The 23,220-nt window shown below is 45.0% G+C and overlaps 2 protein-coding genes across 2 annotated transcripts in view; one reads left to right on the top strand and one right to left on the bottom strand.

The window, feature by feature from the left end:
• Nucleotides 1-1,871: 1,871 nt before the first annotated feature.
• LOC116699597 (zinc finger protein 263) lies at nucleotides 1,872-8,892 on the bottom strand. The gene is made up of 4 exons (XM_032532265.1): nucleotides 8,576-8,892; nucleotides 5,344-5,456; nucleotides 4,217-4,319; nucleotides 1,872-3,160 (listed from the first exon to the last, which is right to left on the bottom strand). Exons 1-4 carry the CDS (start codon nucleotides 8,835-8,837, stop codon nucleotides 2,364-2,366), a joined length of 1,275 nt encoding a protein of 424 aa, XP_032388156.1. The 5' UTR covers nucleotides 8,838-8,892; the 3' UTR covers nucleotides 1,872-2,363.
• Nucleotides 8,893-11,450: 2,558 nt separating this feature from the next.
• Nucleotides 11,451-23,220, top strand: part of dnaaf11 (dynein axonemal assembly factor 11) — a 48,708-nt gene continuing 36,938 nt past the window's right edge. Inside the window, exons 1-6 of the mRNA XM_032532262.1 lie at nucleotides 11,451-11,512; nucleotides 12,535-12,702; nucleotides 13,185-13,262; nucleotides 15,176-15,348; nucleotides 17,287-17,507; nucleotides 18,323-18,496. Of these exons, the coding sequence (XP_032388153.1) occupies nucleotides 11,503-11,512; nucleotides 12,535-12,702; nucleotides 13,185-13,262; nucleotides 15,176-15,348; nucleotides 17,287-17,507; nucleotides 18,323-18,496 (824 nt within the window). The 5' untranslated portion in view covers nucleotides 11,451-11,502. The remainder of the gene's footprint in view (nucleotides 11,513-12,534; nucleotides 12,703-13,184; nucleotides 13,263-15,175; nucleotides 15,349-17,286; nucleotides 17,508-18,322; nucleotides 18,497-23,220) is intronic.

Below are 23,220 nucleotides of genomic sequence, written 5' to 3'. Positions count from 1 at the left end.
TTTGATCCCAGACACCCGGATCACCCTGAAGCCCCCGGTCCACCTGAGACTGCTTTTTGATCCCAGACACCCGGATCACCCTGAAGCCCCCGGTCCACCTGAGACTGCTTTTTGATCCCAGACACCCGGATCACCCTGAAGCCCCCGGTCCACCTGAGACTGCTTTTTGATCCCAGACACCCGGATCACCCTGAAGCCCCCGGTCCACCTGAGACTGCTTTTTGATCCCAGACACCCGGATCACCCTGAAGCCCCCGGTCCACCTGAGACTGCTTTTTGATCCCAGACACCCGGATCACCCTGAAGCCCCGGTCCACCTGAGACTGCTTTTTGATCCCAGACACCCGGATCACCCTGAAGCCCCCGGTCCACCTGAGACTGCTTTTTGATCCCAGACACCCGGATCACCCTGAAGTCCCCGGTCCACCTGAGACTGCTTTTTGATCCCAGACACCGGATCACCCTGAAGCCCCGGTCCATCTGAGACTGCTTTTTGATCCCAGACACCCGGATCACCCTGAAGCCCCCGGTCCATCTGAGACTGCTTTTTGATCCCAGACACCCGGATCCTTGTGCTTTTTGTTAATTAAACCTTTTCTGGTTTAATAACAGATTTTATTATTCTAATTCTGGGAATTCATGGTCAACAATCCTCATTTATATTAAATTATACATAATTTGTTAGTTAAAAAGGCAGAAATGATTTTTTACAGTGTGTTCAGGGGACAGGCAGCTAGCAGATAGTGAGATGTATTTCTGTTTGTGACAAATATTGTAGCCTAAAAAACCCGTAGCAATGTTCTGAGCACCTTTAATACCATCCTGTAGGACTGTAAAAGGAGTTTCAAGTAGACTAAAAGTACTGAAATGGACCCAAAACAACCCACAGTTCTTTTTGAGGTAATACTGGATCCGGTTGTAGTCCTGTTGTAACCGGTTTCTACCAAGGCAGTTCACTTAAAACAGTCATATCTTTTAATCATCTTTTCAATGGAAAAGCACCCGCTCTTATCTTAAAGGCCTTCAATTTAATTTAAATTTAAACTATGATATTTTTATAAACTGGTTGTGCTGTTTTTGTGTTTAAGTGACTGATGTGAAATAGCATTTTTTGAAACTGGTCCAGTATTAAGCAAGACCGCTGCAGTCTGCAGCATAAACAAGCTGCAATGAATAGACCCCAACCCCCCCCCCCCCCCCCCCCCCCCAATTTCCGTGTGCTGTTGACGGACTGATTATTATTCTAAGTGTGTGACAACATTATGGAAAGGATCCCTACAGAGATAGACCTTTTAGTTAAACAGTAAGATCCTTTTTGCACAAATTGCACCACCAGACTCCATGTAAATAAACAGCACTTTTAACATTGTGAAACCCACTTCATTCAAAGTCGGCAAAAACAAAGTAAAACTAGGAAAAGCCGTCTTGGTTCAACTTTCCACTGTTCCAACAATCACCACTCTGGTCTGGTCGGAAAAAACTCTTAATTCACACATTTACGTGTGGAGATATGCTGCTCTATACACGCTAAAAGTAGTGATTATTTACATGGAGTCTGGTGGAGATATGCTGTTCTATACACGCTAAAAGTAGTGATTATTTACATGGAGTCTGGTGGAGATATGCTGCTCTATACACGCTAAAAGTAGTGATTATTTACATGGAGTCTGGTGGAGATATGCTGTTCTATACACGCTAAAAGTAGTGATTATTTACATGGAGTCTGGTGGAGATATGCTGCTCTATACACGCTAAAAGTAGTGATTATTTACATGGAGTCTGGTGGAGATATGCTGCTCTATACACGCTAAAAGTAGTGATTATTTACATGGAGTCTGGTGGAGATATGCTGCTCTATACACACTAAAAGTAGTGATTATTTACATGGAGTCTGGTGGAGATATGCTGCTCTATACACGCTAGAAGTAGTGATTATTTACATGGAGTCTGGTGGAGATATGCTGCTCTACACACGCTAAAAGTAGTAATTATTTACATGGAGTCTGGTGGGTTTGGTGATGGTGTTTTCTTCTTCTTACTCTTTAACTAAAAGCTCTATCTCTGTAGGGATCCTTTCCATAATGTTGCCAGACACTTAGACTAATAATCTGAGTCGGTCAGAGACAAAACCTGAACTTTTAGCGGGCGCTGACTGACGCTGGACAAATGCCCCCGAGGTATCATCACATCACAGCCTCGCACAGCGATCTCGCTTAATACTGGACCATCAGTCACTTAGACGCAAAAACATGTTAAAACATCCCGAAGTTAACCATTTAAATGATTACAGTAACAGCGGTGAGGTTGAGTTCGATCCCAAGCTGGCGTTCAGTAGCATCAGTGCACGTGGTCCCGTGTTTGTGTCACACGTGACCGGCGCTCTGCTCGGCCACGTGGTGCTTCTGCTGGTGGATCCTCAGGTTCTGCTTCCCGGCAAACCTCTTCCCGCAGTGCTCGCAGGCGAACGGCCGCTCCCCGGTGTGGACGCTCTGGTGCGTCTTCAGGTGTCCCGACTGCGTGAAGCGCTTCCCGCACTGGGCGCAGCTGTACGGCCGCTCGCCGGTGTGGACGCGCACGTGCGTCTCCAGGCTGCGGGACGACGTGAAGCACTTCCCGCAGTAGCTGCAGACGAAGCGCCGGTCGCCGCAGAACCGGTACCCGCCGAGACCGAGCGCCAGCGGGAAACCCGGACCGCTCATTTCAGACACCTTGTCCAGCAGCGTGGTCGGGGGAGGGGCGGGCACCGTGCTCGGAAGGCTCTGATTGGTCCACGAGGAGCACAGATCAGCCTCTGTGTTGTAGCGGAGGGACGTCGGGGCGTTGAGGGTTCCTCCGGACCCGAGGGGGGCGTTGAGGGTTCCTCCGGACCCAAGGGGGGCGTTGAGGCTTCCTCCGGACCCGAGGGGGGCGGGCGTCCTCATCTGGGCCGCAGACGGAGCTTCGCAGTCCGACTCCGAGGCCAAGTCGTACACGCCGTCTGAAGACCGGCCCGGAGACGCCGGGGCACTGGGGGACTCTCGGAGCGCCGGCGGCCCGTCGCTGGTCTGCTCCCACAGCCTCAGGACCGCCACCGAGGCGGGGGTCAGCATCCCGGAGGGGGTCAGCATCCCGGAGGGGCCCTCTTCACTGCCGTCTGGATCTGGCAGCCGCTCCGCCGGTCCTTCAGACACACAACCAACAAACGCAGATCAGCGCAGAGTTAAAGGGTCCCACGGCATGAAAATGGTGATAGTTGTAAACCGAGCCCTGGGTATCCTGCCCCCCCCCCCCCACCTTGCCCTCGAGACTTCAGATACAGTATTCGGGAACTTAATTTTACACATTTTACTTTCAAAAATCTAACTGCTGTTACGCCTTCTTTCACAATTATGTCAACTTTTACTCAAAACTATTTCAAAAACAGAGACGCCCCACAATTAATGAAAGTAGAGATTTGTACTTGGCAAAGAGCGTTGGAATCAATCATGTTATTTTGGGGAATTAAAAAGAACATTGATATAGGACAACATGAGGACAACATGAGGACAACATGAGGACAACATGAGGACAACATGGGGACAACATGAGGACAACATGAGGACAACATGGGGACAACATGAGGACAACATGAGGGCAACACGGGGGCAACACGAGGGCAACACGGGGGCAACACGGGGGCAACACGGGGGCAACACGAGGGCAACACGAGGACAACACGGGGGCAACACGGGGGCAACACGGGGGCAACACGGGGGCAACACGGGGACAACACGGGGACAACACGGGGACAACACGGGGGTAACATGAGGACAACATGAGGACAACATGAGGACAACATGGGGGTAACATGAGGACAACATGAGGACAACATGGGGACAACATGGGGACAACATGGGGACAACATGGGGGTAACATGAGGACAACATGGGGACAACATGGGGACAACATGGGGACAACATGGGGGTAACATGAGGACAACATGGGGACAACATGGGGGTAACATGAGGACAACATGGGGACAACATGGGGGTAACATGAGGACAACATGGGGACAACATGGGGGTAACATGGGGACAACATGGGGACAACATGGGGACAACATGGGGACAACATGGGGACAACATGGGGACAACATGGGGGTTAATATAGTCTCGTAGTGTCAGCGTTGCAGTGTGAGTCATGTGACGTCTGAACGGTGTTACAGTGAATTAGGATCGGAGAGATGCTCGTCTCTTACCGTCGTGGTTAGGAAGCAGCTCGTCTGCGGTGTGGTTGGCGTTCGCCTCTTCTTTCACGATTTCCTCCTTTACCAAAACAACAACTGGATGACTCGGCTCCTCCTGAGGGTAGAAAACTAAAAATTAAAAAAACTAAAAATAACCACCTGCCAATTAACTTTCTCTGGGAGACCTCAACCCTCGTGTTCCCTTCCCGTCAAAATGGAAAATCAACACTTTGGTTGACGCTCTTTATTGTTTATTTAACTTTCTCACGTTTTTGTCTTTTTTTTTTAACGCTTTTTTTCAATGTTTGTTGTGTGTGATGCTAGCTTGTAGCTAAGCTAGCAATCATTTCAGAAACCTTGTAGCTTTCTATGGTTGTTTGATGCTAACGTTAGCTCAAAACGCCATTCAACTGACAGCCTTTGCCGTGTTTGATGCTAACATGAAGCTAAGCTAGCAGGGAACCAAATTTGGAAAGGTCCATTTTTACGCTACTGACATTACAGAATCTCTCGTTAGCATCTTGTCGGCCACTCGTCGCAAATCTGCGCTCTCGTCGGTACTCGATCCGCCCCTTATGCACGATGCGTTCTGCCCATGTGCAGATGATGTCATGATGATGTCATGATGATGTCATGATGAACGCGGATTTACGACACTGCACAATCTGTTCCCACAGACAGTTTAAGAAAGTCTGTTCGCCTCAACCGGAAAGCTAACGTTAGCTTAGCTAACAGCTAATTTGGCTAACCGCTAGCTGAGACGGCATGTACGTAAAAGACCCTCAAAAGTTAAAATAACCGTTTAAATATATAACAGCTGTTACGCTAGTTCTACTGTACTTGTGCTCATTTAAATACAATCACTCACTAATTGTCTTTATTATTACTGTAAAGTCTTAATTTAGCTGCAGCTGCTTTTCCCGCCGTTTACTATAAAAGCTGTCAGCTAGCTAGCGGTTAGCCGAATTAGCCGTTAGCTAAACTAGCGTCGTTAGCTTTCCGGTGGAGGCTAGCGGCAGGCCGCTACCGTGGAACGGACGGTGCTGCGCCGTAGATCATCGTACATCGTGAATATCATCTGCGCCGGACGGATCGTGTGCCGACACTCTCCTCTCATTGGGCGGTGACCGTCCTCTCACCTGATTGGTTGAAGACGTCGGCTCTGTCTTAGCGTCCGACGCAGGGACCCCCCCGCTGCTGTGGACGTTTCCCTTCTGCTGTTTGGCCCCGACTGCAGCTGGTGGCGTGTGTTCTGGGTGAAGAAACACACGTTACTATCGGCTCGTCATGTGGGTTAAAGGAGCCCCCCCGAGGGTCTCTGAGGGGGGGTCTCAGTGGGAGGCCGACCGCTGTAATGCCAGGCGAGTAGCAAGGGTATATATGTTGCAAAATGGCGCTGTGGCAATTGTTTTAGTCACAATAATTTTTATTTTTTTTATTTTTTAATGGTTTATGTTCCTATTTAAAACCCTCTGAGCCCGAGACACTCGCCCACGAGTAAAAAAAGTACCTCTGATTCATAGTTTAATCACTTTTGAACCATACAAGCGATTGACTCACCTACGGTTGCGTTTGAATCCTGACGTTTTCGGCTTTACGGAGGTCTTTTCCGGGTCTTTCTAGCCTCTACAGGGGGTTTTCTATCCAGCCTGGAACTTCAGCCTCTTTGGGCTTTAAATCCATGCTGTTATATCCAAGATTGGTCCACTTTATGTCCATAATTCATCGCGTTTTGGCTCATTTCTGCCGCTGGCTCGCTCCTCCTCCTCTCTCTCTCTGTCTGTCCTGTCTATTTTTCAGGAAGTGCATGCCCATATATGGGAGATAAAGGCACCCCTCTTGTATGGAAGGCCAGAGGGGACAAAAATGCCTATAGACTCTATTAAAGGCCAAATAATGCACTATTTAGACACATATCTGCTTGTATAACATTGCTGTGGGTGTAATATCAATAAATATGACATTATTATGTAATTATTGGCATAAGTAAATGTCATGAGAGCAAAACGTCTTGACTTTTTTGGAAAAAATGCATGTATTTTTTTAAGTTATAATGATTATTTCTTCACAGTGTGACTCCCAAGACATATGAGAAGTGTTTTAGAGGTTTTACTGATATGTCTGTGATATCAATACATATCTGGAAGATTCATGTTTCGTTTTATTCATTTATTTATTTATTTGTCTTTAAGGTCCTACAACCATTTTTAACATGCAAGTGACCTCACTGCAACCCAAATATTCCAATAACCCAGTTTGTCCTAAAAAAACAACGATGTTCACATCTTGACTGTAGACAACAGGGTTGATGTTTTACAAGTTATTATAAAATAAATCCAGACGGAAATTAAACTGTAAAAATGGCCTGAGGGCCCAGAGGGTTAATGCTATTTAATGCATGTTGTATCCTAGTATTTCATTATATTTATATTCTGTGCTGTGTGACTGATTTTGCCGCTGCAACACTGTAATTTCCCATTTTATTGGAATCAATATCTTTCTACTTCATGTAATTGTGTGACGCTAACTTATTTGAGTCTAATTTCTTTGGATAAAAACAGGGTTGTGGGAAAAAGCCAGGAACTCAGTGACGTCAGTAAATGCGATTGTTTTAAGTTGTTTTACTGTTCTGTGACCTCGCATGCCCACAATTATGTGTCTCAGTGCAATTTCTGAATTATCTAGGTCAAGTCTTCAATTTGGCTTTTATTGGGGGGGGGGGGGGGGGGGGGAGTTAAATCTCTCTCTTCTCACTTGCTGTAACTCAGTTGAACGGGTAAGGACACAGTGGGATGGACCGTTGGGAAAGATGACATAGAGTGCTTGATAGGTAGAATATTTAAGCATGTTTTATTTCTTTTTATTTCCGTGTGGTGTGTGTGTGGTGTGTGTGTGTGTGTGTGTGTGTGTGTGGTGTGTGTGTCTCTCTCCTACGGTTGTCTTTCTTGTTCAATAATTGAATAAAGCTGCATTTTATCTAAATTTATTGGACTCGTCATGCGTGAAGTCTCCTCCTTCGTTTCCGGTTAACAATCCCATATCCGTGCTATTTTTAGTTGAATATCTACGCCGATTATTAACTGACAGCCAGCCTGTCTGAGACTAATGTATCGGAACACACTCGCCATTGCCAATCAGTAAGCAAACTTTAAATGTGCAGTTTTCCTATGGAGTTTGGTGTGTGGCGCTGTCTGTTACGTAGCCTGCCCCCATCATCGCTGCAGATGACAGGACAGACGGGAGAGCCCCCCAAAACTTACAGACAATGAAATCCATAAACCCGGTTTAGAATCACATCTCAGTGCTTTTTTGAGTTGAATATCTACGCCGAATTATTAAATGACAGACAGCCTGTCTGAGACTAATGTCCCGGACACACTCACCGTTACAATCAGTAGGAAAACTTTAAATGTGCAGTTTTCCTATGGAGTTTGGCGTGTAGCGCTGTCTATGTTAAATAGCATGTCACCATCATCGATTTTGAGTTGAATATCTATGCCGAATTATTAACTGACAGCCTGCCTGTCTGAGACTAATGTCCCGGACACACTCACCGTTACAATCAGTAGGAAACCTTTAAATGTGCAGTTTTCCTATGGAGTTTGGCGTGCAGCGCTGTCTATGTTACGTAGTCTGTCACCATCATCGCTGTCATAGAAATGCAGGTGACCGGACAGACGGGAGAGCCCCCCAAAACTTACAGACAACAAATCCATAAACCCGTTTAAGAATCACATATCAGTGCTTTTTTGAGTTTAATATCTATGACGAATTATTGACTGACAGCCTGCCTGTCTGAGACTAATGTCCCGGACACACTCCCCATTGCGAATCCGTAAAAAAATCTTAAAATGTGCAGTTTTCCTATGGAGTTTGGTGTGTAGCGGTGTCTATGTTACGTAGCCGGCCACCATCATCGCTGTCATAGAAATGCAGCTGACAGGACAGTTTAAATGTGCAGTTTTTCCTATGGAGTTTGGTGTGTAGCGCTGTCTAGGACAGGCATCAGCGTATGGCCGCGGCCTGGAGCGTCCCGTCTCATGCCGTCCGCCTGGTGCCATGCCTGAGCTTTTACTTTTCAAAATAAAAGCTCACATCCAGGAATAAAATCCGCTCGCGTATTGACTATCATGCTATTAATAAAATAACTTAATTTTTTTTTTTTTTATGTCTGCCTGTGAAATATATGCAGATTAAAGGCAAAATACCCGTGACACAATGTGGAAAATAAATCGCGATTTCGTACTTTTTGACCCCTCTGAATTTACATTTGGACACACCTCGGGACGGCATGACATGGGACGCTCCAGGCTGCAGCCATGCCCGTCTCAGGACAGGACAGGACCCCCCCCATAGCCCCCCAAAACTCACCGACAGTGAAGTCCATAAACCCCTCACTGGCTGCCTCCAGCATCGCGAGCCCCCCCCGCCTGTGCCCCCCCCGGGCGAGCAGGGTCTCGACCAGCTCCAGCTTCCTCCGCAGCGCCTCCTTCTCCCGGTGGCTGCGGGAGATCTCGAGCCGCAGCACGGCGTAGCTGTCGTCCACGAGCCCGCAGACCTCCGCCACCACCGCCCGGCTCAGCGCCTCCATGATGGACGACAGCTGCGCGTGAAACGCCTTGTAGCTCGTCATCTTCACGAAGTGACACGACGACGACAAACCGTCGGAAACGGGGATCAAATTCACTTTTTTTAGGGGGGTGGGGGGGGGGTGGGGGGGGGGAGGGAGCACCAGGCCGGTGTTCCTCCGTGTTTTTATCCGAGCAGCGAGCGCCCTGCTGGGGGGGGGGGGGGAAACGGGCGGATGGACGCGGCGGTTGTTATTGTTATTGTTATTGTTAGTCGGGTTTCTCCGGTTTCTCCCCCTCGGTAACGACGCAAACCTCCGTAATGTCACTTTCAAAATAAAAGCTCAAAGTGGAGTATGCCCATGGATTTTTTTTTTTTTTTTTTTTTTTTTTTTTTTAATTGTTATTTGTTTTATTATGTTAGAGAACGTTGCAAACCTCCATTACGGAGGTTTGCAACGTTCTCTAACATAATAAAACATTACGTCACTTTCAAAATAAAAGCTCAAAGTGGAGTATGCCCATGGATTTTTTTTTAATTTATTTATTTTTTATTGTTATTATTTTTTTATTATGTTAGAGAACGTTGGCAACCTCCGTAATGCCACTTTCAAAATAAAAGCTCAAAGTGGAGTATGCCCATGGATTTTTATTTTTATTATTATTTTTTTTTTATTGTTATTATTTGTTTTATTATGTTATTATTTTTTTTATTATGTTATTTTTTTTTCATTATGTTATTATTTGTTTTATTATGTTAGAGAACGTTGGCAACCTCCGTAATGTCACTTTCAAAATAAAAGCTCAAAGTGGAGTATGCCCATGGATTTTATTTATTTATTTATTTTTTATTGTTATTATTTTTTTTATTATGTTATTATTTGTTTTATTATGTTAGAGAACGTTGGCAACCTCCGTAATGCCACTTTCAAAATAAAAGCTCCAAGTGTTTTTTTTTTTTTTTTACATTTTTTAATAAAAAATAATAAAATGTTTTCCTATAAGCATCAACTTGTTGAGAACTAATCTACCTTCTTATCTCACGGATGTCCCGGAGACTGAACTTGTTGTTCTTTCCGGGTCAAAATTACAAATCAACTTTTTTTTCTTTCTTTTTTTTTTAAATGTTTTTTGACACTTTCTGAAACGTTTTTGTCACGTTTTAATAATCCCTATTTTTTGTTGTTCAAACCCCCCAGAAATTATGGGTTATTTTGGACTAATAGTTAAGATCAGAGGAAGTTGAGTGGATCACAGATTGTTTCAAATACTCAAAAAAATACATAAAATTTAAAAAACGCCCACAATTCACTGAAAGTAATCATTCATTTTACGTGGCTTCCATACAATGTACATCTACGCATTCATGTTATTTTGGGGCAATTTGGTTCAAAGAACCCCATGATTCTAATATTAATGTTGGTCAATTTGACCCGAGGACAGCACAAGGGTCAAAGCTGCCGTTGCGGTGGTAGTTTCCCGTTACACTTCTTTCTTCCGGGTCAAAATTGCAAATGAATTGGGTTTTTTTCCAATGTTTTTTGAAACTTTTTGAAACTTTTTTTCTCTTTTTAATCTCATGTGTCCTCATGTTGTCCTCATGTTGTCCTCATGTTGTCCTCATGTTGTCCTCATGTTGTCCTCATGTCGTCTTCACGTTGTCCTCATGTTGTCCTCATGTTGTCCTCATGTTGTCCTCATGTTGTCCTCATGTCGTCTTCACGTTGTCCTCATGTTGTCCTCATGTTGTCCTCATGTTGTCTCACGTTGTCATCTCATGTTGTCCTCATGTTGTCCTCACGGTTGTCCTCATGTGTCCTCATTGTCTCATGTCGTCTTCAGCGTTGTCCTCATGTTGTCTTCATGTGTCCTCGTTGTCCTCATGTTGTCTCATGTTGTCTCACGTTGTCCTCATGTTGCCTCATGTCGTCTTCACGTTGTCCTCATGTTGTCCTCATGTCGCCATCATGTTGTCCTCATGTTGTCCTCATGTCGCCATCATGTTGTCCTCATGTTGTCCTCATGTCGCCATCATGTTGTCCTCATGTTGTCTTCATGATGTCCTCATGTTGTCTTTATGATGTCCTCATGTTGTCCTCATGTTGTCTTCATGTTGTCCTCATGTTGCCCTCATGTCGTCTTCACGTTGTCCTCATGTTGTCTTTGTGTTGCCCTCATGTCGTCCATATGTTGTCCTCATGTTGTCCTCATGTCGCCATCATGTTGTCCTCATGTTGTCTTCATGTTGCCCTCATGTCGTCCTGATGTTGTCCTCATGTTGTCCTCATGTTGCCCTCATGTTGTCTTCATGTTGCCCTCATGTTGCCTTCATGTTGTCCTCAGGTTGTCCTCAGGTTGTCCTCATGTTGTCCTCATGTCTTCATGATGTCCTCACGTTGTCCTCAGGTTGTCCTCAGGTTGTCCTCATGTTGTCTTCATGTTGTCTTCATGATGTCCTCACGTTGTCCTCATGTTGCCCTCATGTTGTCAAAAAACACCCACAATTAAATGAAAGTAATCATTAATTTTACGTGGCTTCCATACAACGTACGTCCACGCAGTCATGTTATCTTGGTTAAAGAAACCCATAATTCTAATATAAAAATTGGTCAAATTTGACCCGAGGATAACACAAGGGTCAAAGCTACCTTTTGTAGTGGTAGTTTCCTATCGCACTTGAACGCAGCACTGACTCGGTCTCTACGGCAACGGCTGACAACGGAGAGAAAGATGGTTTACAGTAAGTTTTAAAAACAACAAATTACTCAAAATAACGTTAAAATGAAAATGTAGAACATCTCTAGCTACAACAACTACGGTTATTCGTAAAATTATCCTTTTTAAAATTATCCTTTTTAATTTACGTTTTCAGTAGGATAGCGGTGTAGTTTTGGGACATTGGCGTTTTTAAACTTCAAGACCGTTAGCTAGCTAGCTAGGTAGCTAATGTTTGTGTCGATGCGCAGACTAGTTTTGTCTGATGGTTATCAATATATCTGTTTAAGTATGAATATCAATGATTCTGTTAATTCAATGGTGTAAAACCAAAGTGGAACTTCTTTCCTTTCTAACGTGATATCGTCCATACCTGTGAATAGTGTGTAACGGTATTATAGCATGCTAACGTTACAAAGCCATCCAAGATGCTACTTCACTACCGAAATACATTTATGTGTGTGTGTGTGTGTGTGTGTGTGTGTGTGTGTGTGTGTCTCTCTCTCTTTCTGTCTGTGTATGTCTGTCTGTCTCTGTGTATGTGTCTCTGTCTATGTGTGTGTGTTTGTGTTTATCTGTGTGTGTGTTTATGTGTGTGTCTGTCTGTCTGTGTGTGTGTCTGTGTGTGTGTTTGTCTATGTGTGTGTCTCTGTGTGTGTTTGTGTTTATCTATGTGTGTGTCTCTGTGTGTGTTTATCTGTCTGTCCCTCTGTATGTGTCTGTCTGTGTGTGTTTATCTATCTCTGTGTGTGTGTGTGTCTGTCTGTTTGTGTGCGTGTGTGTTTGTGTATATGTCTGTGCCTGTTTTTGTGTGTGTGTTGTGTATGTGTGTGTTGTGTTTGTCTGTCTACATGTGTGTGTGTGTGTGTGTGTGTGTGTGTGTGTTTGTGTTTATCTGTTTGTGTGTCTATGTGTGTGTTTATCTGTCTGTCCCTCTGTATGTGTCTGTCTGTGTGTGTTATATTCTGTGTGTTTGTGTATTGTCTGTGCCTGTGTGTTTGTGTGTATGTCTGTGCCTGTGTGTGTGTGTGTGTGTGTGTGTTCCAGTCACAGAGGACATGGTCCGCCGGCGATCCGAGCACAACGACTGTGAGATCTCGTCCCTGGAGGAGGTGTCTCTGCATCAGCAGGACATCGAGAGGATTGAACACCTGGACCGGTGGTGCAGGGACCTGCGGATCCTCTACCTGCAGAACAACCTCATCCCCAGGATAGGTGAGGCTTCTGGGGCCAGGAACTCAGGAAAACATGGAGTTAGAATAGAGTAGATTAGATGAGACTTTATTCATCCCACAGCGGGGAAATTTCCTTATCACAGCAGCAGCATTTTCTACAATAAGAGCAAAAACAATCAAATACACAAGTAAACACACAACAAGCAAACAGCAGACAGGGGGCGGGGGGGGGGTGAATGTAAGTGACGTCAAATAAAGGTTTCGTAAAGTGCGGTTGCAATGGTACAGAAAAACAATATTGCAGTGGAGGTGAGTGACGTTAAATTAAATTAAGTTGAATATGTAAGTAAAATAGGTTGACAAAAGTGGGTAACCATAAGTAATATTGAAAGAGTAAGTACTTGTAACTGAAAAAATATATCTAAATACAGATAGTAAAGATAAACAGAGTGTGTGAAGTAAATGAAGACTCCTGCAGTATCTCACTTCTAATATCTGAAAATCGTGTATTCCTCCATGTAGAGAACGTCGGGCGCCTGAAGAAGCTCGAGTATTTGAACCTGGCCTTGAACAACATTGAAGTCATTGAGAACCTTGAAGGTCAGTAGGCACAACACACACAGCTGTTTAGGGGTTTCTGGTGAAGCTGTTAGCGCCAAATGTTGCCGTTTCTACTAGACACCAGGGCTGTAGTCAAGACCACCTTAGTGGAGTCAAAGATAAGTCCAAGACCAGGACTAGTCGAGTCCCAGACAAGACAGAGTCCAAAAAGGTTCGAGACCGAGTCCAAAGAGGTGCGAGTCCGAGTCAAGAATGAGTCCAAAAAGGTTCGAGTCAGAGTCAAGACAGAGTCCTAAGAGGTTTGAGTCCGAGTCAAGACCGAGTCCGAGTCAAGACAGAGTCCTAAGAGGTTTGAGTCCGAGTCAAGACCGAGTCAGAGTCAAGACAGAGTCCAAAGAGGTTCGAGTCCGAGTCAAGACAGAGTCCAAAAGGTTCGAGTCCGAGTCAAGACAGAGTCCAAAGAGGTTTGAGTCCGAGTCAAGACAGAGTCCAAAGAGGTTTGAGTCCGAGTCAAGACCGAGTCCGAGTCAAGACAGAGTCCAAAAAGGTTCGAGTCCGAGTCAAGACTGAGTCCAAAGAGGTTTGAGTCCGAGTCAAGACCGAGTCCGAGTCAAGACAGTCCTAAGAGGTTTGAGTCCGAGTCAAGACCGAGTCAGAGTCAAGACAGAGTCCAAAGAGGTTCGAGTCCGAGTCAAGACAGAGTCCAAAAGGTTCGAGTCCGAGTCAAGACAGAGTCCAAAGAGGTTCGAGTCCGAGTCAATGAGCAAAGTAGTCGAGTCCAAAAGAGGTTTGAGTCCGAGACAAGACCGAGTCCGAGTCAAGACAGAGTCCAAAAGGTTCGAGTCCGAGTCAAGACTGAGTCCAAAGAGGTTGAGTCCGAGTCAAGACCGAGTCCGAGTCAAGACAGAGTCCTAAGAGGTTTGAGTCCGAGTCAAGACCGAGTCAGAGTCAAGACAGAGTCCAAAGAGGTTCGAGTCCGAGTCAAGACAGAGTCCAAAGAGGTTCGAGTCCGAGTCAAGACTGAGTCCAAAAAGGTTCGAGTCCGAGTCAAGACAGAGTCCAAAGAGGTTTGAGTCCGAGTCAAGACCGAGTCCGAGTCAAGACAGAGTCCAAAAAGGTTTGAGTCCGAGTCAAGACTGAGTCCAAAAAGGTTCGAGTCCGAGTCAAGACAGAGTCCAAAGAGGTTTGAGTCCGAGTTAAGACCGAGTCCAGGACAGAATAAAGGTCTTATGCATGACAGTATCAAGACAATCATTTTGGGTTTCCCTTTCCCTCCAATATTATTATTATCAACATCATAAAGACACCTGGACTCGGTCCAGACCAGAAGCCACATTGGGCAAGACCAGTGACCGAGACCGAGACAAGTCCGAGTCCAAATACTAGCGAGTTTGAGACAAGTCCGAGTCCATACAAAAACAGTCTCGAGTCCGGACTCGAGTCCAAGACCGGACTCCAGTACTACAGCCCTGATGACACACGTCTTAAAGATTAATCCATTATTCAAGGCAAGGCAGATTTTTTTGTATAGACATTTCAGCAACAGGGCAATTCAAAGTGCTTTACACAAAAACAGTTAAAAATAAGACCAGATAAAACACAAGAATAGAAGTTCCAGTGCAGCAAAAGAAATCAAACATTAAAGACATGAACAGCCGTTTAAAGAAAGGCAAGATCCAAAAGAAAAGGTCTTGATTTAAAAGAACTGAGTTACAGCGGATCTGCAGGTTTTTCTTTGAAGTAGTTTTAACTTTCGGAATAAAAAGGAGTTTAAGCAGTTCTGTATATTATTTTGTACTTTTTGTATATTTTGTATTTGTAAATGTTGCAATTTCTACTTGACAAACATCTTCAATCGTCTTGAATAAATCATAGAAATAGGTTTAACTTTTGAATCAGTAAGCGGTTTAAGCAGTTTCAGGTGTTTGTGTGTTCTTGTCCGGTCTTTTCAGGCTGCGAGAGCCTCCAGAAACTGGATCTGACGGTGAATTTCGTGGGCCGTCTGAGCAGCGTGGAGTCTCTGACACACAACGTGCACCTGCGGGAGCTGTTCCTGGTGGGGAACCCCTGCTCCGAGTTCCAGGGCTACAGGCAGTACGTGGTCGCCTCCCTGCCCCAGCTCAAGGTGACCTCCCCCTGCGTTCCCCTCCAGGGTCAGGACAGGGCATCTCCTGGCCGGTCTAGTCGGAATATGAGTCTGATGCTGCTCCATTGGGCTGGGATTTTGGGGGGGTGTTTTAACCATAGACTGTACATGTATTGATGGACAGAGCATCCGGTTCGGCAAAGTGCTGCAACTGCAGAAGTAACTCAACCCTGCTTTCTATCTGAATTCCAGCAGGGGGCGATAGGTGGGGGGGCAACAGGAGGTCGGTTTCTGTAGACGTCTATGGAGAAATGAGCCACTTCTCCCTTGATTTATTACCTCAGTAAACATCTTCATGAAGAGTTTGTGGTCTCGATCGCTAGTTTGAAGTCTTCTGCAACACAGAACGATGATCAATTTTTAAATCACGGTCTCGTTGATTTTAAAATCAGCGATAAAGCCGGGGGTGTTTTAGGGCGTGGCTACGATGTGATTGACAGTTCCCGGCCTGTCAATCATGACAGAGTGTTAGCAAAGCTTGTCCATGGCACGTGAACTTCATGTTGGGGGTTAGCCCACGTTCCATCGCTGCGACTGTGACACTTTGGTCGGATAATAAGGTCTTGTTCAGCGTTCGGCCCCGCCCATAGACTGTATATCCCGCCCAACGGTCTGTGGCTCCTCCCTCACGCCACCCTCTCCTTTACAATCGTCACATCCGCAACAATGATGGCTGCGCCCATAAACGCAGACTCGACGACTCATATCTGGAGGGGAGCCAGGTCGGCGCAGGTCACCGGATGCTGGGTAGATTTGTGTCCGACTTGATCCCGACTCGCTCTGACGTTGTGCACATGCTGTGCTCTGGGGAAAGAATTGATTTTAAGAATCCTCACAAAAAAATCACGATTACATACAATTTTTTGATGTTTTTCCCACTCCTCATGTTTCTGTTTATGTAAGCACCAACCGCTGTAAATCCTTTTCTGATTCTGAGTTTTTGAGTTTAACTAAAATGCACAAAATGCTTGCTCTTCGGGGAATTACTGGAATTGTTGGGTCTTTGTAAAATGTGGTCTAGACCTGCTCTATCTGTAAATTATAGACCGGTCTAGACCTGCTCTATCTGTAAATTATAGAGCGGTCTAGACCTGCTCTATCTGTAAATTATAGACCGGTCTAGACCTGCTCTATCTGTAAATTATAGAGCGGTCTAGACCTGCTCTATCTGTAAATTATAGAGTGGTCTAGACCTGCTCTATCTGTAAATTATAGACCGGTCTAGACCTGCTCTATCTGTAAATTATAGAGCGGTCTAGACCTGCTCTATCTGTAAATTATAGAACGGTCTAGACCTGTTCTATCTGTAAATTATAGAGTGGTCTAGACCTGCTCTATCTGTAAATTATAGAACGGTCTAGACCTGCTCTATCTGTAAATTATAGAACGGTCTAGACCTGTTCTATCTGTAAATTATAGAGCGGTCTAGACCTGTTCTATCTGTAAATTATAGAGCGGTCTAGACCTGTTCTATCTGTAAATTATAGAGCGGTCTAGACCTGCTCTATCTGTAAATTATAGAGCGGTCTAGACCTGCTCTATCTGTAAATTATAGAGAGGTCTAGACCTGCTCTACCTGTAAATTATAGAGCGGTCTAGACCTGCTCTATCTGTAAATTATAGAGAGGTCTAGACCTGCTCTACCTGTAAATTATAGAGCGGTCTAGACCTGCTCTATCTGTAAATTATAGAGTGGTCTAGACCTGCTCTATCTGTAAATTATAGAGAGGTGTAGACCTGCTCTACCTGTAAATTATAGAGCGGTCTAGACCTGCTCTATCTGTAAATTATAGAGTGGTCTAGACCTGCTCTATCTGTAAATTATAGAGTGGTCTAGACCTGCTCTATCTGTAAATTATAGAGTGGTCTAGACCTGCTCCATCTGTAAAGTCTCCTGAGATAACTCTCTGTCCTCAGTTTCTGGACGGGACGGAGATCAGACGCTCGGAGAGAATCGCAGCCTCTCAGGGACTGGAGGAGGCCAGGAGACAGGTCTGGGAGCAGGAGAAGGACTACCTGCAGAGGAGAGCCAGGGAGAGAGTGGAGGCGCAGAGGAAGGAAGCGGGAGAGGACAGAGGAAACAAGGAGAGGAAACCGGGCTTCGATGGCCGCTGGTACACCGACATCAACAACACAGCGTGAGCCTGAAGTCTGAAAGACGTGGTCTAAAGCAGAGATCTTCAACAGGGGGTCCGGGACCCTTAGGGGGTCCTCAGAGTTACTGCAAGTGGGAGGGGCACCAGCAAAGTATTGTTAATTCTTTTTAAATATTTGAAGAAAAAAAATCTTAAAACTGCCTTAACATGAATCCAACACATCATAAGCATAGAGTATATAAATCAGCCTATTTGGAGGGAAAAGACATCCACAGATAGTTCGTCCTAAAGATTCACCGTGTTATAAAATCATGGCAAGAACTATTATTCTAATGGTTTAGTATTCTATGCACTAAAAGACTTAAAGGCTTTAGGCCGTCCACATGTAATTATAGGCCCCTGTTTAATATGCAAATTCATTCAAACAATATATTTGAAAAGGGGTCCATGATCGGTCTCTCTCAGTCAAGGGGTCCCTTGTCTAAAGCAAATGTGTCAAACTCAAAGTCTGCGGGCCAAATCTGCCCCTTCACAAAATTTTGATCTGGCCCGCATATTGATTTAGGGTTACAGTACATTTTGGCCCTGCCTAGTAAAAACCCAAACTGCAACTACGCAACACTCTAAGTAGAATTTGGCAGATTTGGCAGACTTTGAGATTGAGAAATTACCCCAGAAGCAGAGTTTTCAGACACAAAACTGTAAGTGAGAAGACTCTATGAGAAATAAACAAATAAAGCATTTTAATAAACTCTACGGGTCCCATCTTGCACCCGGCGGAGCTCATAAGAAAGATAAAACCCTGAATCTTCATTATAATGTCTGGTTCAAGGGTTGGATGTTTTCTGTCTGTGCAGCCCAGTGTTGGAGGAGAATAAGGAGAACCAGGAAGCGGTGGAGAACGTGGTGAACCTCGACTTGGATGAAATGCGGCGGGAGAAGGAATTCTGGGAAACGCCGTGTTCATTCACCCCTGAATCCCGTGTAGAGGTTCACCGCCACCTGGAGGAGAAAAAGAAAGCAAAGGAGAAGTAAGTGCTCTCTATTCAAGATGATGATTTGATCCCATTTAAGGGGCAGTATGTAAGACTTAGGTAGGACAGAGCCATGGTGCCGCTGCTAACTACTCTCAAGTTTGTGGTTCTGACTCTCTGGCTGCAGTTTGCTGTTTTGGCCACTGGGTGTCGCTGCATCACCAACTGTAATCCAGCTCAGAGGCTCAGTTTCAACAGAACAAATCAGCTTCCAGAAACCCTTCAGATACACTCTGATCAGTATCTGCTGACACACACACACACACACACACACACACACACACACACACACACACACACACACACACACACACACACACACAAGGAATGGGAATTGTTGGGTTTCTGTAAATAACATTATAGGGTACAATCTAGATCTGCTCTTCTATGAAAAGCTCGGTGAGATAACTGTTGTTGTGATTTGGCGATATATAAATAAAATTGAATTGAAATTGAATAATGGCCAAAAGTATGTGGACACAGGGATGTGACTGTTTGGGGGGGGGGGTTTGGGAATATGTGTCGGTCTGTCATGGATATATGTGTTGATACATGTTGAGTTAGCTCTATTCCTAAAACTAGACAATGGATAAGGTAACTCTTCTGCAACCCAGAATTAAAACTTTAAAGGTATATTGTGTAACATTTCCACATTCAAATGGCTAAAAACTACAGTACCTATGTTCTGCATGCTGTTGAGTTGTGTACTTACATTAAACCAAATGTTTCAAACAATGTTCAAACCCACGGAAACTCATTTCTTTCAAGGTAACGGCCCGTTACATCTTAGTATCCGGTTGAAGGCGTCATATCCCCTTGGTGCACGCGTCAGGGCTGCAGTTGTCTTCCAGAAGCTGTCAGCTGTTGACTTTTTATCAAGTTTCAAGCCACTGTTTTGATATATTTGGTGGTTTTTAACACTATGTTAACCGGATGAAGAATTTAAGCCATCAGATGTCTAGTCTGGATCAACGGAAGTACATCACGTCCAGCATGAAGCCGGACATAGACAGAGTCCAAAAAGGTTCGAGTCCGAGTCAAGACTGAGTCCAAAAAGGTTCGAGTCCGAGTCAAGACAGAGTCCAAAGAGGTTTGAGTCCGAGTTAAGACTGAGTCCAGGACAGAATAAAGGTCTTATGCATGACAGTATCAAGACAATCATTTTGGGTTTCCCTTTCCCTCCAATATTATTATCAACATAATAAAGACACCTGGACTCGGTCCAGACCAGAAGCCATATTGGGCAAGACCAGTGACCGAGACCAAGACAAGTCCGAGTCCAAATACTAGCGAGTTTGAGACAAGTCCGAGTCCATACAAAAACAGTCTCGAGTCCGGACTCAATCCCAGAATGTGTCTGTAGTGTAGACCTTACTCTAAAGCGCTGTGGAGATAAGTCTGGGAATGAGAGACCATTTCAGGGTTTTTTTCTTCACAGAGGAATATTTTGCGCCCCCCTAAGAGGTTTTAGCCAGCCCCAAAGGAACACCAGTGCCAAAATGATAACAATTGAGAAGTAAAATAGCACTTTAAATCCCTTCTGACTGTTTAAGAGCAATTTATCAAAGAACCGTTGAACAAGTAGAACATAAACTACAATATGATGGCGAATCTCAGTTTTATCGTCCAGCTGTATTGGTTGATTTATTTAAATATGTTATTTTTCTTTACCAGTTTTGTTAATTAGAGTTTCATTTACTCAAACATAATACATTTGTTAATCGAATTGTCAGAAATAGCATGTAAATGCATAGACGTCCGTCAAATAAGGCAACACAGACTCAATTTGTTTACTGTACCAGGACAGATCATGGTTCCTGCTGTGTGTAGTCCCCCCCTCCCCCAAAGGCCCATTCTGGATCGGGAAAGACCCTGCTATCTGACCTCTGGATCTCAAGTCATTATGAGAGAAACAAGGCAGGTCAGGGGGCTTTGCAGACCAGTGAAGATCTTCCACACCAAAATGGTTTCCATTTCTTCATGGAGCTGGTTTTCTGTTATGTTGAAACCGGAATGAGACAAACCGACTGATGGAAGAACATTGGAAGAACATTCCCTAAAATCTCACTGTATGCTGAAGCGCTAAAATTTCCTAAAACCAGGAGAAACAGACCAACACTGCTGGAGTGCCCACATACAGTTTAATATCTATATACCCAAGTACTTCAATTTAGGTTTTACACCAATGTTCATGACTGTGCAATGTGCTGAGGCTAACATGTGTGCTGCATTCTTAACTAACCACCGCGGGAATAGATAGATCAATCCGTCCCCTTATTGGGGACGTGGCTAAGGTTTAAAGTGATTTGTTTTCCGTGCAGAATGGAAGTTCAACAGCAAGAAAAACAGGCATAAATAACAAGCTTTGACACAACACAGTTAGCAAAGACAGATGAGGGGACGTTCAGTCCAGGTTCATCCGTCGGGTTAATGAGGAGTTTTCAGGCTTGTTCCTGCAGCGGAGAACGGGCCGTTCTGTAACCGGGTCTGGACGGGACCAGGTTCAGAGGGTCACAGAGGATTTAGTTCTGACGTTTGTGACTAAAGAATCAGCTGACGAGCTGGAGGATGCCAATCATAGTTGTAGACTTCAGGGGGGATGCAGAGGGATTAGTACCCCCTCCCAACATTTAGAAGAGGTACATTTGTCCAACCTCAAAAAAAATATATAGACGGTCTGTCTGTCTGTCTGTCTGTCTGTCGTCTGTCTGTCTGTCTGTCTGTCTGTCTGTCTGTCTGTCTGTCTTCATCCGCTTATCGGGTCGCAGGGGAAGCAGTCCAGCAAAAGACAACCCACTCCCCAAAAGAGGTAAATAAAAAAAAAACATGTACAGGAAAGAAGAACTGTGTCTACTTTTTCCACGGATTGTGACACCAAAAAACTAGTCAGTGACCCACCGTGTGTGTGTGTGTGTGTGTGTGTGTGTGTGTGTGTGTGTGTGTGTGTGTGTGTGTGTGTGTCGGCAAATACTGATCAGAGTGTATCTGAAGGGTTTCTGGAAGCTGATTTGTTCGGTTGAACAAATTAGCGACACCAAGTGGCCAAAACAGCCAACTGCAGCCAGAGAGTCAAAACTTAACTTAAATCTGTGATATATTGTGAATACTGTTCATATGTTAAAGGTAGGTTTTGGGTTTAGGCAAGACCCGCCTTTCAATAGCATTCACACGCTACCAATGGCCAGACGTCCATTTGTTCAGGTCCTATCCCCGGACCAATGGGCTATCCTATCCTAACTACTCGAGGTCAGTGCCTAACCCCAACCAATCAAGCTGCTAGGACGAGTCTCTCCTTGAAGTTACGTGGGATCCATAATAACGCTCCTTTGACGTTGACGTCTAGCGGATCCGATCTAGCATCTACCTCGTATTAGAGGGGAGGAACAAACGGCCGACATCCTCGTACGGTGTTGAACCAGTCGCGTTAGTCAGGCGTTTTCTTTTGTGTGCACCAATCAAACGGAAGCATGGCTGGTAGTGAGTCGACACAGTGTTTAAAAAAGAAATAATTAATTTTCCCGCCTCGCTGCTAATTAGTGCTCACCCTTTAAGGTTACCCTCGTGCCGGGGTGTTAATTAGGTGTGTGTCTTCTCACTGTGCTTCATCTCTCTCTCACACACTCGGAAATGATGAGCGGGATGAGCGGGACTAGAGTCTCAAAATCTGAGGAAAATCTCTTAAACTGATCTTTGTGGATCTGAAATGAAGATTCAGCAGCTGTGTGTGTGTGTGTGTGTGTGTGTGTGTGTGTGTGTGTGTGTGTGTGTGTGTGTGTGTGTGATGAAGACAGATTCAGCAGCTGCACGGCCTCTTTCTCCTTAAATTGTATTCAGAAACACGTGGTTGGTGAACTATTTTAGTAAAATGTGAGACTGTATTCTGATCGAGCCGCCATGACAGTCTAGCTTTGAATTTCCGGAGAAACCAGACCCACGTGACGCGTTCGTCCAATCAGCGGCCGGTTTTCATTTTTGGGCGACAATACAGATCAGCGCCACCTGCTGTCGTGGAGACATATTACTTCTCGTCCCTTCGGTGTGTTCGGAAGAACTTTTTATGACCATCTCGGGGAGACTGATCAGTCCGACTGCCTCCTCTGCCGAGTAACGGCCGTCTGGTTGGTGTGTCGGGGGCTTTAGGTGCACGTATTTGTCAGGCGGGTATTACAAAGGAAGAGGAAGGAGCCCATTGAACCGTCGTTCTATTATAAAGAAATCAGATTCACACCCTGGCATTAGCCTTATTTGAGGAAACCCAGTGGCTGAGAAGCCGACCGGTGACAGGTCCCTCCGCCTAATCACATAAAACCAGCCCAGGCCTGCATGCTGTCCAAGCAGAAAATCCGGGTGATGTGGTGTTGCCGTTTTCATCGGCTCCCGGCACGCGGCTGTCAGAGCGCGCGGACACGACGTAGGCACTCGAGCAGTCACTGGATTGTCAGGAAAGATGAATTTGCAGGAAGAATCCAACCTGCAGCCTGAACGCGCAGCAGAACCCTTGAGGTCGAGGAACACTGACAAAAGGGTGCAGTTAATTAATGTGTGTGGGCAACATGGACGGGTGGAGACACACAAAGGGAGATAACGTGTGGTGTGTTGTTAAATGTTTGAATAAAGACGTGACACCAGCTATTAAACGTGATTTATAACTAGGGCTGGGCGATATGGACCAAAAGTCATATCCCGACATATTTAGGCTGAATATCGATATACGATATATA

This window comes from Etheostoma spectabile, chromosome 12 (genome assembly GCF_008692095.1).
Source record: "Etheostoma spectabile isolate EspeVRDwgs_2016 chromosome 12, UIUC_Espe_1.0, whole genome shotgun sequence".
Classification (NCBI taxonomy): Eukaryota; Metazoa; Chordata; class Actinopteri; order Perciformes; family Percidae; genus Etheostoma; species Etheostoma spectabile.
The sequence above is the reverse complement of the archived record's forward strand: the minus strand, read 5'-3'. Positions and strand labels throughout refer to the sequence as shown.

Excerpts from the sequence above, each read along its gene's own strand:
- LOC116699597 (XM_032532265.1), bottom strand. The coding sequence starts at position 8,837 with ATGACGAGCTACAAGGCGTTTCACGCGCAGCTGTCGTCCATCATGGAG. Across the intron at positions 4,320-5,343 it reads CGACGTCTTCAACCAATCAG|GAGGAGCCGAGTCATCCAGT; the intron begins GTGAGAGGACGG and ends TTCTACCCTCAG. Across the intron at positions 3,161-4,216 it reads GCTGCTTCCTAACCACGACG|GACCGGCGGAGCGGCTGCCA; the intron begins GTAAGAGACGAG and ends GTGTGTCTGAAG.